The sequence below is a fragment of the Athene noctua genome, chromosome 5 (genome assembly GCF_965140245.1).
Source record: "Athene noctua chromosome 5, bAthNoc1.hap1.1, whole genome shotgun sequence".
NCBI classification, from domain to species: domain Eukaryota; kingdom Metazoa; phylum Chordata; class Aves; order Strigiformes; family Strigidae; genus Athene; species Athene noctua.
The window spans coordinates 10,258,739-10,273,735 of NC_134041.1; the positions used below are offsets into that span (position 1 = coordinate 10,258,739).

The 14,997-nt window shown below is 49.3% G+C and overlaps 1 protein-coding gene across 3 annotated transcripts; it reads right to left on the bottom strand.

The window, feature by feature from the left end:
* Positions 1-957: 957 nt before the first annotated feature.
* LOC141960580 (cytochrome P450 4B1-like) lies at positions 958-14,487 on the bottom strand. Of its 3 annotated transcripts, none has more exons than XM_074906256.1 (12): positions 14,188-14,487; positions 10,089-10,233; positions 9,398-9,442; positions 8,730-8,857; positions 6,980-7,104; positions 6,710-6,861; positions 6,025-6,131; positions 5,151-5,341; positions 4,476-4,609; positions 3,759-3,823; positions 3,145-3,227; positions 958-2,397 (listed from the first exon to the last, which is right to left on the bottom strand). In XM_074906256.1, the coding sequence occupies exons 1-12, from the start codon at positions 14,365-14,367 to the stop codon at positions 2,229-2,231; spliced, it is 1,524 nt and encodes a 507-aa protein (XP_074762357.1). In that variant the 5' UTR covers positions 14,368-14,487; the 3' UTR covers positions 958-2,228. The 3 variants fall into 3 exon arrangements, with proteins under 3 accessions (XP_074762357.1, XP_074762359.1, XP_074762360.1); XM_074906258.1 differs by having other exon boundaries at positions 10,089-10,217; positions 14,172-14,487; XM_074906259.1 differs by lacking the exon at positions 9,398-9,442 and having other exon boundaries at positions 10,089-10,217; positions 14,172-14,487.
* Between the last annotated feature and the right edge of the window lie 510 nt (positions 14,488-14,997).

Below are 14,997 nucleotides of genomic sequence, written 5' to 3' on the forward strand. Positions count from 1 at the left end.
TGAACTTTTACCCAATGAACTTTTACCCAGTGACCTTGAAATATGATTAAGCATAACTGAAGAAGTGAGGTGAGTTTGCAGCTTTTACCCAATTAACTTTTACTCCATGACCTTGAAATGTAACTGAACATAAATGAAAAAAATGGCTTTTATCAGCTTATTACTTGCCATATCACTGAGGCTGTGGCTGAGCAGCTGTGAGCCAGGTGCATTCACTGCTTTCCTCCAGGATCAGAGCCTCATCAGGAGGAGATAAATCATTGCTTTCCTTTAATTTATTCCAGGATATGGAGTGACCCAAGTTTTTGCTAGCTATGGATGCAAATCCACAGCAGGGTAGGTATCTTCTGGTATTTTTTGTGTACTCAGGCTTAACAAAGTTGTAACTGAATTCAGGGTGAAGCTGGATGATGCAGTCTTGTCCTTTGTCTTACCCATGCATGCAGGTGATTTTCCTTTACCATTTCTTCTGAAATGGGATATTACTGAATCATAGGAGTTGCTTCAGGGCAGCCTGTAAGTTTTGCTCATAGGTGGAAATAATTTGTAGCTTGGGTGCCTGGAGCACCATGAGGTATGGAGATCAAAGGTGAAGCTGGCTGATGGATGTGTCTTCTCAAGGCTGCTTGGCTAAACCAGCACCCCATGGTGGGCAGGTTTTATCGACGGCAGCTGGATGTGCTGGCACAGAGGTAGGTGGAGGGGACACACGAGGGGTTTGTGGGGGGCTTGGCGGTAGCTGTGGATACAGCTGTGGTTAGAGGAGGTACGGGTGATGTGGCAGAGGAGGCACCTGGGCAACCCTATTTGCACAATATACAGGCCTGCTTTTTGCAGCTTCTCCGTTACAGCTGTTCTGAGGACACCTTTGGTGTGACATTTGCAGTGGGTTGGTAGTATGCTCAGAGCAAGGGATGACACAAGTTATTTGTATTATGTCTATTATTTATTGTGGGCACCCTTTGTATATTTAAAATTAAAACTGGACAAAACATTATGTTTGATATAACCTTCCATTAATGGGGCTCACCGGTGACTGACTCATGGTGTTGATAGTCTAGCACAGTGTATCGCACAAAAAATTCCTCCTGTTTCCCCTGCTGCTTTCTATCTGCCTTATCTCTGCAGATGAGAGCTGTATGAAGTCAGCTGCTGTCTTACTGCACAGCAGCCTGCTCACAGTGCCGGAACCACAGTTGACATCACCATGACACATTGCAACAGCAGCATTTGGGATTTCCCAGTTTGATACTTTCTGCCCCAATAATGACTCCTGCAGAGGCAAAGGACAGCTCACTAGTGTCCTCCAGTGTACTTCAAGCATACAACTCTCATAACTTTATCAGCTAGCTAACAAAAATGAGAAAAAAGAAGAATAAAACACCCCCTAAGTATCAGAACTCCTCCCTTGCAGCTTTAAATTAAGGTTGCACGTTGGACCCCTGTTAAGGGGTTGCCCATGGAAGGAGATGCTGCGTTGGCTGCAGCTGGAGACTCACAGGCAGGAGTCCAGCCAGACACCCCCAGGGTTGCCTCTTGCTGCTCATGGGTTTCCTCTCCATCTCCCATTTCTAAAGGTCTTTTACACCATATTTATGGTAAAGTGGGAAAACATCAGTAATAAAAACTGATGCAGCTGCTGTTACAGGAATAATTATTGGTTTATTAACACAAAAATTACAGAATATGATGTAGTTTAGGCAGAATTTTAGAGCCCAAACTGGAATTAGTGTTTTCAACAAAACAGACACACATTGAGTGTGAGAAGAGAGACAGAGGTCTGCCACAGGCTGTTCCTGCTGCAGGAGAGGAGAGCTGACCTCTAGGCACTGAGGAAGGTGCTGATGACAGAGCAGGGCTGGGAACCGTTAGTTTCAGCCACGACATGAGTGCAAATGCAGGATTTGGTAAGGAGGAAGCTGGTGGGACCTGCAGATGTTCCCAGGCCAGGCCAGCCCTTATGGGAGGACAAGGGGACAGCCAGAGAAGAGGCCTGGCCATGCCCAGCTGCTCCAAGAGCAGCGCTCGCAGAGCAGATGGCAATGAGTCTGTGCAAGGTCACCTAGGCTGGCTGGGCCCAGGCTGAGAGGGCTTTCAGCTCGTGGGAGAACCACAGAAACCAGGAATCCTCATGCCCAAATCCTGCCCTGCACTTTTTGCCCCAGAGAAACATTGTCCCGCCATCTGCTTGGTCCCTTCCTCTGGCAAAGGCAGGACGTTTTCCAGCATCAGCAGATTTTCTTTAGATACAGGTGAATCCCATTCTTGGAGCGAAGGATGATCTGAGGTATTTTGCAGGGAGGCTTGGCGGGGTCAGGAGAGAGCTCGAAACGGAGCAGGGTCAGGGCCAGTGCCACCTTCATCTCATTCATGGCGAACTGCTGCCCAATGCAGTTCCTGGGGTAAAACAGAGCAGCTCAGCCATGACATCTCAGTGCTGGGCACAGCAAATCCCTGTGGCCAGAGCCCAGCACTCACACCAGCACACAACCCTTCCCCTCTGCAGCTCTGGGGACCCCAGGCAGTATTTTGGGTAGGAAAAGCAGGGCATGGACTGAGCAGGGGGAACCATGGGGAGCATCTGGAGCTCCTGGATGTGTGTTCAGTGAGCACTAACAGGGAGGGGAGATGGGGAAGCCAAAGGAGATGCCAGCAGAGCCAAGGTGGGGGGTCCCCAAGCAGGAGAGTCTGCAACAATCTTGCCTTGGCGGGGTGAGCACAGGATGAAGGGCAGCACTGGGGCCAGGGGAGAAGGGGGAATCAAAGGGTGGGGCAGGGGGTGGGATGGGGTCTCTTCATCAAGGAGAGGAGAGCAGGTGAGCCAAGGATGCTGCAGGCTCCCCACACGATGCCAGCAGGATGCTCCACAGCTTTGGGACCTGGTTCCCTACCCTCAGGAGGGGCCAAGGACGTTTCCTTCCCATTTAGCCTGCTGGTATCAGAACCAGTCTGCGGCACAAATGCTTGTTATATGCTCATGAACTGTTTAACGCTGCAGGACAAGGACTTCAGGTGGTGGTCTCTGAAAGCACTCTGCGAGTGCTTCCCTGAGAGCAATTATAACAGCAGCTTTTCAGGCTCAGCAGTTTCCAGGGTTGCATTTTTTCTCTCCCTGCTACTCCTTCAGTGTTCAATACACCTTACCTCATTCCAGCAGAAAAAGGCAGAAAAGCGTGAGAGTGTCTGCCAGAGATGTTCTCTGGGGAAAACCGCAAAGGGTCGAACACCTGTAAAGGAAGAATATGCAGCAAGAGAAAGTGAATATTTAAGGAACACAGTACTGACTGGTATCTTCAGAAACATGACACCCCATAATTTCTGAACAACCCCATTGGAGAGAGAATTCATTCTGAGGTGGACTGAAACTCATACACCAGACTCCCTTGCTTTCCACTAAGCCTGGCAGCAGTGTTGCCAAGACAAACCAGACATAGATATGCTGAAAACCACGAAGCTGGGATTCAATTCTCCATGTGTAGGCTGAGCAAAATATCATCTTTTTGCCTGTTAATACAAGCTCTTTGGAGCACTCTGTCTTACCATTTGGGCAGCACCCAGCCCTAATGCTGTTGTCTGACTGCCCTGTGCTGCAGCTGGTCGAGACTAACACAAAGCAATTGCTTCTCAGCATGACTCCTGTGGGCAAAGCTGTTTGGGAGCAAGGGGAGGCTCTGCTCTCTTGCTAACACGTGGGGAGAACATTGGAAGAGGCACAACATAAATGAGAAAAATTATTAGAAGGGCAAAAGAAAACTCACCAGAGGGTCTTTCCATACTGCAGGGTTTCTGTGAATGAGATAAATGCTTATCGCGGCGATGCTGCCTGTAGAGCAATTGAGGAGAAAAGGGGTCAGTGACAAAGAAACTAAAGGGAAGGTTGCAGCATGCTCACACAAAGGTCTGTCTAAATCGTCATGGTCTTATCTGTCAACTGGAAACCTTTGAGGGTTTTGTCATTGGCTTGAGAGAAAACTAAACATCTTCCATTCTTCCATTTGTTTAGTTGTAAGCAGCCAAACAGTGGAAATGAGGAAGGCACTGGCACTGCAGGCTCATTGTCCCCCCACCAACACTGCCCACTTGTGTGTCAAATCAGAGAAGGAAGGGAGCAGCACAGGGAAATTTGCATGCTGCGAGTTGGGATGGGACTAGTCCCTGCCCCTCTGCGACTGCTGTTTGCCAAAATGGGTGAACCATGAGCTTGTGCATGGCCAGGAAGAGAAGGGGCTTTTGGCACAGGCACAGCTGCCCTATAGCGATGGTGGCAGGAAGGATGTCACAGGGATGCTGCTGTACAGCCCAGACCTCAGTCTATCAACGGGATGCCAACATCTGGACAGTGCTATCTGAGTGTCTGTGCCAGCAAGGAGCAGGTCACAGAGGCAGGGCTGTCACCTTTGTTCTGTGGCAGGCAGTGAGGATGCGGCTGATGCCCGAGAGCACAATTCTATGAAGTGGGAATGGGGTTTACAGACCTTCTGGCAAGGTTCGTCCATCAGGAAAGGTGATGGGTTTGCTGAGCTGCCGGGACACGCCGGGCACTGGTGGGTAAAGGCGAAGGCTCTCCTTGATGCACATGGTGCTGTAAGTCATCTTGCCCAGGTCCTCCCTGCCGGGACAGAGGCAGGCTGAGCTCCATACTCCCCCTGCTGCCCTGTGCCCGGAGGCCCCTTGCCCCATGGCCAGCAGCCCCCTGGGCAGATCCCCTTGCAACAGATGGGGTGTATGGAGGGACCCACAACGTCCAACCACAGACTGCTGCAAGCTGGGGACCCCAGGACACCTCTGAACAGCCTTAACAGCCTCTGAACAAGCTCAAGTGCAAAGTGACAGCAGAAGGTGAAAAGCCACAACTACAACATCCTGTGAGAATGTAGGAGAGAGCAAAGAGTGGTGTTGGTGGCCCAGATCTTGCATGGCATCCACCATGTCCCTCCTGGTCTGGGGTGGTTTGTCTGCCCTGGTAATACGAGCTCTGAAGGGCAGGGAAGCAGATTTAGCTGAAGGATGCAGTGTCTGCTCCATCCTATGAAGTCCCTGTGCATGCAGCAACCTTTAGCATCCCATCTTTCAAACCCTGAAGACATTGCTCACTTAGAAATGGCAGCAATGGGAAAAATGTTACCAGCTGAGGAAACGTGCAACCTTACCACTGGAGCGTCTCCCGGTGCCCCAGGATCCCCTGGATCTCCTCCCGGCACCGTGCCTGGTGCTCGGGGTGTGACGCCAGGCAGTACAAGAGCCAGGAGATCCCACTGGCTGTTGTGTCATGGCCCTCAAACATGAATGTGTCCACCTCGGCACGCAGGTCCTCATCAGACAGTCCAGCTCCGTTCTCATCCTAACAGCCCAGAGACACTTCAGTGGCCCATATATATAAAAATGATATCCCATATATATAAAAAATATATATAGGATATATAGAATACAAATAATATAGATTATATATATTATAATGGTCCATATATATATATAGGCAATGACCTTGGGATATGTATAAACAAAATCAATCTCTGCTTAGACTGAATTCAGGGCCCCTTTTCCTTCACTTATAAAACCCTTTATTCCCACCATATTAAACCACCAGGACTATGATATCCCTCTGTGTGATGCATTCCCCAACAGATGCTACCAAGATTTCAGTGATGGAAAATGATCATATTGGCTCCTCCTCAACGGGGCAGGACTGGGCTAATTTATTATAATGGCTTGTGCACTCCTGAGGGACTCTGGTGGTTTGTGGCACCCCTGCAAAGAGTGACTGGCTTTTCACAGAATCATTCAGGTTGGAAAAGACCCTTGGGATCATTGAGCCCAACCATCAGCCCTAGTCTACAAAGTTCTCCCCTACACCATATCCCTCAGCATCTCATCTAAATGACACTTAAAGTCATCCAGGGATGGCAACTCCACCACCTCCCTGGGCAGCCTATTTCACTGTCTGACCACTCTTTCTGTGAAAATTTTTTTCCCTAATGTTCAGTCCCCTGCTGCCCTGCTGCACACCCACTCCTCACCACTCACTTTGGCACACAGCAGAATGTCCAAGAAGTCCAAATGTCTCTTCTTCTGGATCTTTTCAAATTCCTGTTCATCTTTAAGGGACTCCTTTCGCTCTTGTATCACCTTGTCTGGGGAAGAAAGGGTTGAAGGTTCAGTAGGGGCAGGAGCTACAAAATCATGCTGCAAATGCAAAGCTCACCAAGGGGGTGACCACCACTCAGTACGTGATGCATTCGACGTGAGCTTCTGCATCTCAGGCAGCTTGGCTTTTTCAGCAGCATGGCAATAAATGCTGTGCACACCGCCATCCTTTTCTGCAAGCTTCTTTGTCCACCCCAGACTCCACAGCCTATTTTACCCTCCCCTCCTGTATTAAAATCACACCTGGCCTGGAAAGGAAAATCATTCCTTTCATCAGTGTTGCCTGCAACACCCATCTCTTGTCTCACCAGTGTCTGGTCATTTAACAGGAGCGTTCCCAGAGGAAAATCTCTCCATTAGTCCAATTTAATAACCCAGGAGCTGTGTGAGCCCCTTGCTTCATGTCTAGATCAGATCACTGCTGCAAGCAGCTGCTCTGCTTGGATCTCAGCTCCAAGCCTCTGGGCAGGATCACTGTATGGGCAAGGAGGCAACTTGATTGCCTGTAGTCAGCCACCACGCACCCTGTTTGAAAGCTTTGGGAGAGGATGAAGAAAGGGAATACCTGTGTGGTCATGAGCAAGCTGGCAGACCTTCCTGAACCGATATCCGTGGGGGCTGAGCCAGTAAATGATGTCATTGTGGTACGGGAAGATGCGAAGGCGCTGGTGCACCATGAGGCATAGGCTGTAGACAGCCTGGATGTAGGTGTTTTTCCTGGGGAGAGGGGAATGGTGGAAGTGTGTAAATTCGGGAGCACCATGACAACTAATTTACCCATTTCCCTTCTGAGCTGCAAACTTTCTGCCAGGGTTTGGGGGCAGGCAGCACTGACCTGTTGGTCTGGCAGTTGCTGTGACAACTGAAGGCACATTTCATGATGCTATCAAGAGTCATCAAACTGACATGCTCAAAGAGCTCCACTGGTTCCCCATCTGTGACCAGCTGTTCCCATTTATCCTAGGGCACAAAGGAGACAGAAATGAGATGTGATGGGACAGTTCTGCATAATGTGGAGTCATCCTCTGGTTAAATGAGTGCTCAGCTAGGGATACATCCCAGAGAAATGGAAAAAAGAAGAGGATCTCTTTGTTGCTGTCAAAATCCCAGAGAAGGGAGGAAGCCAAGAGCAGGATAGTTAATACAAGATTTGCCTTAGGCAGCTGTTACTCTTGAATCCTGGCAGCCTTGAACCCTGGTACACCCTACCCTGGGGCAAGGGCACCCTGGAGAAGCCCAGGATGGGCTCACTGTTGGTGATAGGGTCTCAGAGTGCAGCATCTTTCCTGCACAAGAGCAGCACGTCAGCATTGGGCTTCACCAAGTCTGTTCTCAAACACGTATGAGTTTGGTGCCTAAGCTGCAAACTTCTGACCAAGCTTTTTCCTCCATCCCATGATCTCTCTGCTGCTGTGCTTTTCCAGCATATAATATAGGAGCTCTTGCTCAGCTCTTCCATAGGGGATCCTTAGAGAAAATCTAAGTGTTTTTCTTGCCTGGCAGACATGAAATGATTCTCCGTCCCTTCGTGGCTGTAAGGAACTAGTGGACTCAAAAGCTGAGAAAGGAAGGAGATGGAGGAGTACACTCACATCTGAGCTCCCGCAGCATGAGACCAGGCTAGGGAACCGGGCTTATATGGACAGACATGTCCTTAGTACATACAACGATTGCCACCTGGTGGCATGGATTCCCACAATAGGCACTTTGCGTTGTCTGCAAGGAATTATAAACTGCCAGGCACTTGTGTGCATTGCAAAAGCCCTCCTGGCTCTCCAATCCCCGGCTCCTGGCTGCTCCCTGGGCTGGAGGGAGGAAGGACAGCCAGGATCCATGGAAAACTGCTGGGGAGGTTGAATGGAGTGAGGCAAAGGAGAAGGAATAGATTTGGCACCCAAACTCACAGAATCACACAATCACAGAATCATCTAGGTTGGAAAGGACCTTGAAGATCATCTAGTCCAGCCGTTAACCTAGCACTGACAATTCCCAACTACACCAGATCCCTCAGCGCTGTCGGTAACTCCTGCTGGTCCACATGCACAAAGTCCCTCACTTGTCATTCACACTGGTTTCCACTGTGCCCAGCACTCATGGATGGAAGAACCGTGCAGTTTCACTGTCTACTAGTCAAGGCAAGGATTGCAATCCAGTCATGGGTATGCTGACAGGAAATTATACCTTTTAACCTTAGGTCACAGTATAGTTCTGCTCCAAACTGTATATTTTGAGGATTTATTACGCACCTTTTTTAACTTCAATTCTTCATTTACAAAAACACTTTATAAGCAGCTGCAGTTGGGATTGAGATTATGTGCAGTTTGGGGATGGCAGTAACATTAATCCTCAAATTTTAGCCCCAGAGCCCAAAGCAGTATCAGAGACAGTCCCTGCAGGGAACTCACAGGCAGGGATTTGTGGTGGCTCAGAAAGCTTGACTGCCAGGACACAGCCTGTCCTTACAATTACCAGGTTGTGAGTAAGAGCACTGCAAGAAAACCTTGCTCCAGCATTTACCTACTAAACAGCCAGTATCAGGGTAAAGGAAACAGGGCAGAGAAAGGAGGATCACATATGAGTCCTACCAGCATCACATTAGTAGACTCTGCCATCAGGGTCACGTATGGTTTCAAGATGTCATAATGAAACCCTGGAGTCAGGAGTTTTCGATGTTGGTGCCATTTTGGTCCATGTAAGATCAGCAACCCATTCCCTGTGGAAACACAGGCAAGGCATGTTTTGCTGGGCACAAGCAGGCTTCTTTCACCTGCCTGCAGATGCAGCCTCTGCCTTCAAGGACCATGATTAAATCTGCTGTCTGAGCTGCTATGAGAGAGTATTTCCAAATGCTGCCACCAGCTCCAGGGTTCCCAGGGCCAAGCAGAGCCCTGCTCACTGAAATGACGCAGCGCTGCCTCTGAAAAGAAGCACCAACACTGCTGGAGCTGAGAGCTTCAGATCACCAGATGTATTTTTCACCAGTCCTCCATTGAATCTGAGCTTTTACCATCACCACCCCTTGCTATCTGTGGATGTGTAAGTGGTTCTCATCTGTACATATGACTATGTCTAAACTTTCTTTCCTTGAATTACAAAAAATAATATTATTTAGTACCTTTTAAAAAATGTAAAAATTTCAGGAAGCTTTTAGCTATAACTGCCTCAAGGAACAAACAGAATGCTGTTTATTTATAGCATGATCTTGACTAATTTCAGAAACATTCCTGGTAGACAAAGCCCTGGGAATACATACCGATCCACGGGACAAGGTGTTTATAGCTGATGTTATCTTTGGGATCTGTAAAAAAATAATCAAGAAAGAGAAAATAAAATGGTAAATGTTTCAGTAGCATCAACCCACTGGTTTGCACCTGAAAGCTCCCTCCGGGCTTTCACTTTTGGTTGGGTATGAAGCAGAATTGGTGGCATCCCTGCAGAATTCATCAGTATTTCACAACAAAACAACATCATTTGGCCCAGTTGTGAAAAACGCTTATAAAAGCAGATGCCCAGAGTGGAGTAAACAAGAATACTAGTAGTCCAAAGTCTAGATAAATGATCAACCCACCCAGAGAGCACTGTTTCACACCCTTCTCTCTGGAGGCACTAAAGATACAGCTCTACAGTAGGAGCCAGGGGTCTGAGTTCAGAAAAAAGCTTTCAGCTGCCTTCCCTTTGCTGGGATCAGGAACCAAGAAGATAACTTTTCAAGGAACACTTGAGGAAGTCTGATTTGTCAGATTTGGAGAGGCCCCTGTCACACCCATAGCCCTGTGCCTGATGCACCAAGGGCATGGTACGAAGATGTATTTCTCCATGACTTTAGATGATTTCTGCAAGACAAGCTCTCTGCAAAACCCTGCCTTGCTGTGAATTTTTAGGCTGGCATGGGAAATCTGCAGGCTATCGTTGTTGCTCCACAGCTGAAGGCACCATCTTCTCACCTCCTCTGGCCAACAGAGCCTTGGCATAGTCAGGATCGGTGACAACCAGGAACGCTGAGAAACTCCCAAACCAGAGAGGGTGAGCATATAGGTACTTCTGTGCCCAGATCTCCACCTTGTCCAGCACCTCTTCCTCCTTGAGAAACTGTAGTGGTATGGAAGTAAAAAGAGGAATAATATTTAGATTTGGAGGAAGAAAAAAAAACATCTCCCAAACCACTGTCTTAAAAAGCTCAAGGTCTTTCTGTGTCACAAAACCAGGTAATGGCAAACAAGGTATTGTCTCTCTGGTTTTGCAGAGCAGCAGAAGTAGAGATGCCCATTACTTTTAAACCTCATATAAAATAATTCTTCCCTATCAATTGACCCTAACCATGGAGAACATCTTTAGGGACAGTTGTGGTGCCTATCAGTGCACATACATTTTCTGCTCTTTTTCCATGGCCACCCCAAAGAAGACTCAGATTTGCCCCAGACAGCATCTGCATTTTGGGATGTCCAGATATGTTCTCACTTGCACATGGCTGAGCAATTGGCAACCTGCAGTCATGAGAAAATACAGCAGCACTTTTACAGCAGCAAAGGACATTGCTGCTGTGTTTGCCCTGGTGCAATGATGTTTCTTGACCAGAAAACCTTGGCCACAGCTACCTCCAGCCATTTAGGTGGAGAAGGCCAGTGTCCAGGTAAAATTCAACAGAATGAGTCCAAAGTTACCGACAGACTGTACAGATGAGGGGACACTGGTTAATAATGTCAGGTTAAGATTTCATTGATTTTCAGGAATTGAATGTAATAGGTGATGAAGAGCTGGTGCTCCAAGAAAGGTTCATCTCTGGTCCTTGGAAGCTGCACAACACCTCACAACGTGAGCACCAGCATTTGTATCAGCGACACTGGCAGGTTTACTCTTCAAAAGTAATGACCGTTTTATTGCTTTTATAGCCAGTGTTGTTGTATATTAAATAGGCAACAACCAAAGAACAAGTGGAAAGATCAGTGGAAAGATCCAAAGTCCCAGGCAGAGAAAAAAAGGTCACAGAAACAAAACCGTGCAAGAATTCCTTTTTCTTTGAACAGAAACTATTCTGCCACAATATCAGGGAGAAGGATTTTGGTGAGCTAGGGCTTGACATAGCTGCTGCTGCTTTGACTTGAAGCTTGAAGTTCAATTACATCGATCTACTGGTGCAGAAATCAGCCAGAGTCACCCCGTGGACAGAGTCAAGTGAATATTTGCTCACTTGCTTTGGTGCTGAGTTAGCTCAGCTCAGCTTTTAGTTTGGCTAGTGTTTCTCAGTCTGGGAGATGGCTTGTACTCAAATAATTACCCATGTCCAGGCTTGTCTCAGAGAGTATGCTCAGGAGCCATGGGGCATGGGCCATGGGACTGCACAGGCTGTGTGATGGCACAGCCAGACTCTGTGCACCGAGGCTGACCTCCCTTCCTTGTGAGCTGGGGGGGGTCCCTGCAGCATGTCCTCTGTGTGTCTCTTGCATTCAGCAGAATGACAAACTACATCCAGTTATCATTAATGACAGAAAGTTATTGTTAAACTTCTCTTGCTCAGGTTCAATATTTTGGACTTATTAAAGAGAATCATCCATTTCTCTGGTTGCAGGGTTCAAGTTTTGGGGTAAAAGGAGGCAACCCTCCACAGCACCCACCCCTTTGGCAATGCCAGCAGAAGTGGGGCTTGGCATGGTGCCTTTAGCTGAGTGACACTTGAACACAGGAAAGTCCCTTTGATGTGTCTTCTTGTTCTTCCTCCCATCATGAAATCACAGAAAGCATAAATGGAAGTAATTGGGAGATGCTGAGTAAGCCTCACTGGCAGAAGTCCTAATGCTAGAAGCCTTTGCATCCAACCTTGTTGTTGGAGCACCAGCCTTGTCTTCTACTATCAAGAACCATCTCTATGTTGGCAGAGGGTGTGAAGGGTTTATCTGAGAGGAGATGTTACCCCAAGGTGAGTGACCTCTACCTGCTGTTCTGGGTGCTCCCGGGGCAGAGGGTGTAAAGAAGTCCTGTGGGCTGCAAAGGAACAGGAACAGAAAGCTCCTGCTTCTTAACCAGGCCTCCAGCTGCCAGGCTCTGCATGAAAGACCATCACTTCTACTTCTTCCCCCCTTGGGAGCTTGAAAAGAAAAGTATAACCCCTGATTGGATCTAAGAAAGAAAGGTTATAGCATGATCTCACGCTGAAATGTGTTTTGAAATAAATCCAACACTAAAAGCATCTGGGAAGAGGTGCTTAAAGGCGCTTTTAATGACTACGCACTGATAGCAGATGAAACAGAAAAGACAAGAGCTGAAATCTGAGCACGAAGCTCCACCATGCTCAGTCAGAACCAGGCTGGCTTCCCTCCACCAGCTGCCCGCACAGGGCAGATGCAGGCAAAGGGCTGCCAAGGGACCGACAATTTCCCTACACCCGTGGGACAGCGACCCGGTTCTCCTCTGCTTCCCACCAACTGTGGCCATGGGAGGTCGGCTTGGCCAGCTCAGGACTGGAACCATGGGTTTTAACTAAGTCTTGCTGCTGCAGTGAGGCTGAACAGCTCTACACAACCTCCCCTGATATTTTAATGTGATTTCTACCAAACGTTTTGGATAAGCAGAGACTAATACCTAAGAATGCTTTAAAACAAAGTGATATACTCCCAGGAGATCCACCCAGAGTATGACAACTATAGATACTAAACTGGCCTGAATCAAAACTGGCAATTAATCACTTTAAATCAACAGCATAGGAAATGTCAGTGCTCTCCCTGAATACAGCTCTCAGGTCCTCCTCTGAGATGCGTATAAAGTTTGTATTCAGTCTGTACCCAGAGCATTGCCAGTTTCCTCACTGGCTCAGTGAACTGCTGGGCTCTGGGGAATTCAGCAGCATTTAATCAGCAAATTATTAAATTTGCAAAACAGGAACTCTTCAAAAAATACTGTCTGAGGTAAAAGTCAAGCCATGAACAACTTCGCCATCATGGGAGCTAGTGACTGGCCCAAATGGTTAAATCCCATTCCAGGATAAATAGCCACAACCGACAAAAAGGTAAACATACTGTATTTAACTGCAGTTTTAAAGTCTAACTGGCAAAGCAACAAAGCCGTGAACTGGCCCATCTTCATGCTTACGTTGCCAAAAGACTTCCTGTCTGGGGCCACCACAGCACAGACAAGCCCTAGGACATCTCCTCCAGACTTCCAGCTACTTTTCAGGCTGCCAGTTTTTTAAGATGCCACAGATTTGGCCAGAGCAGGGCATCAGCAGAGCCCAGCAGAGGTCAGGGCGATTCAAAGCAACCTTTAGCATGTATGGAAAAGCTTTTCAAGTCAGGCAGCTCAGCACTCCTCACGAAGCTACCGATGAATTGTGGCAATCTGTTTGCCAAGGCAGCCATGCTGATCTGTGTGGGCAAGCACGTACCTTGGAGAATTATCATCCACATCGTAAGTGCCCAGAACAAGGCTTGTACGCAGGTTTAGTTAGTCATGGTTTAATGCAAACTTAAAAAGATCCGTGGCCCCTGTGCCAGATGCTATAGCTGGGATGTTTTGTGGCTTAAATGTGGCTCAAATTGATCAGTGCCCTGTCTGGCTCACCTTGCTGTGAAACCAGTGCAAGCTGGCAAGGGAGAGAAGGTGCCTCTGGATGCTGGGAGCAGCGTGCATCTGCTCAGGGTCGCAGGGACGGCTGCAGCGGCCGTGCCCTGACTTCCACAGGCACAGGGAGGTGACAGCTGAGCCTGTCCCGGGACAGAGCCGCACGGCTGCTGGGTTATTGCACAGTGCTGGGTTACACCCTGGGACGACCTTGCCCACACCACATTCTATTATTGCGAACTTGCGAACCAGCTACCACCTCTTCCCACCGGGCATTCTGCAGCAGCCTGAGCGTGCTGTTCTTTGGCATCACAAGCAGAGAAAGCGGTCTGTATGGCTGAGAAAAAGGATGCCCACCTTCCCCCTCCCCCTGGGGTTGACAGAAGCAATTCTCCTGGACCACGGGCGTGAGTCCCAGCAGCACCATTCCCCCTGATGTGGGGAAACGGCTCCCTGCCCTCCCCGGCAGCGCAGACCCGGCTCTCGCCCTACCTCGTGGACGTGGCCGAAGAGCCAGTGGGTCGGGTGGCCGGGGAAGTCGGCCAGCGCCCTGAGCAGCTCCCGCCGCCGGTGGTACAGCTGGATGGCCTTCAGCAGCACGCAGGTCAGGCAGAAGACGGCAGCCAAGTGCAGCACCCGGGAGAGATCCACGCCAAGCCAGGAGAGCTTCATCCCTCCCGAGGAAGGCAGGCACCGGCCGTCTGGCTCGGGCGGAGGCCGCCCACCCCGCCCGGGCGCCCCGGCCGGCACCAGCCGCGATCAGCCAATGCCGGGCGGAGAGGCAGGTGGAGGGGCCGGGCGGCTGCCAAATCACAACAGCGCTTGTTGGGAGGGAAGGAGCCCACGGGGCCTCGGGAAATGCACGGCTTGCCCGCAGAATGGGCTCACAGCCCTCGCCTGCCCTTCTTCCCCGCTGCCCGCGCCGGTCTGCACCTCACCGGCGGCGGCGGCTGGGGATGAGGAGGGAGGGAGGGACGGAGGGAGGGAGGGAAGGAGGAAGAGAGCTGCCAGCCTGCTCGCATCCCCCACCCCGCCCCGTGCACCGCCACCGGGGAAAGCTGCAGAGACCGAGCGCGATAGGGGCTTTCAGAGAAGAAGAAAAAAGAAAAAAAAAAAAAAAAAGGAAAAAAAGAGCCTGGCTGAGTGGGGCTCCGTAACAACCGTCCCACCGGGCGTAGAAAACCGGCACTTGGGAATATCGCTCCTTTACATGTAGGGCTTTAGGCTTTTAGTGCACACAAGCCTGAAGGAGAAAATAGGCATACCCTGGGCTTCCTCCCCCCGAGGTCTTCATCACATATT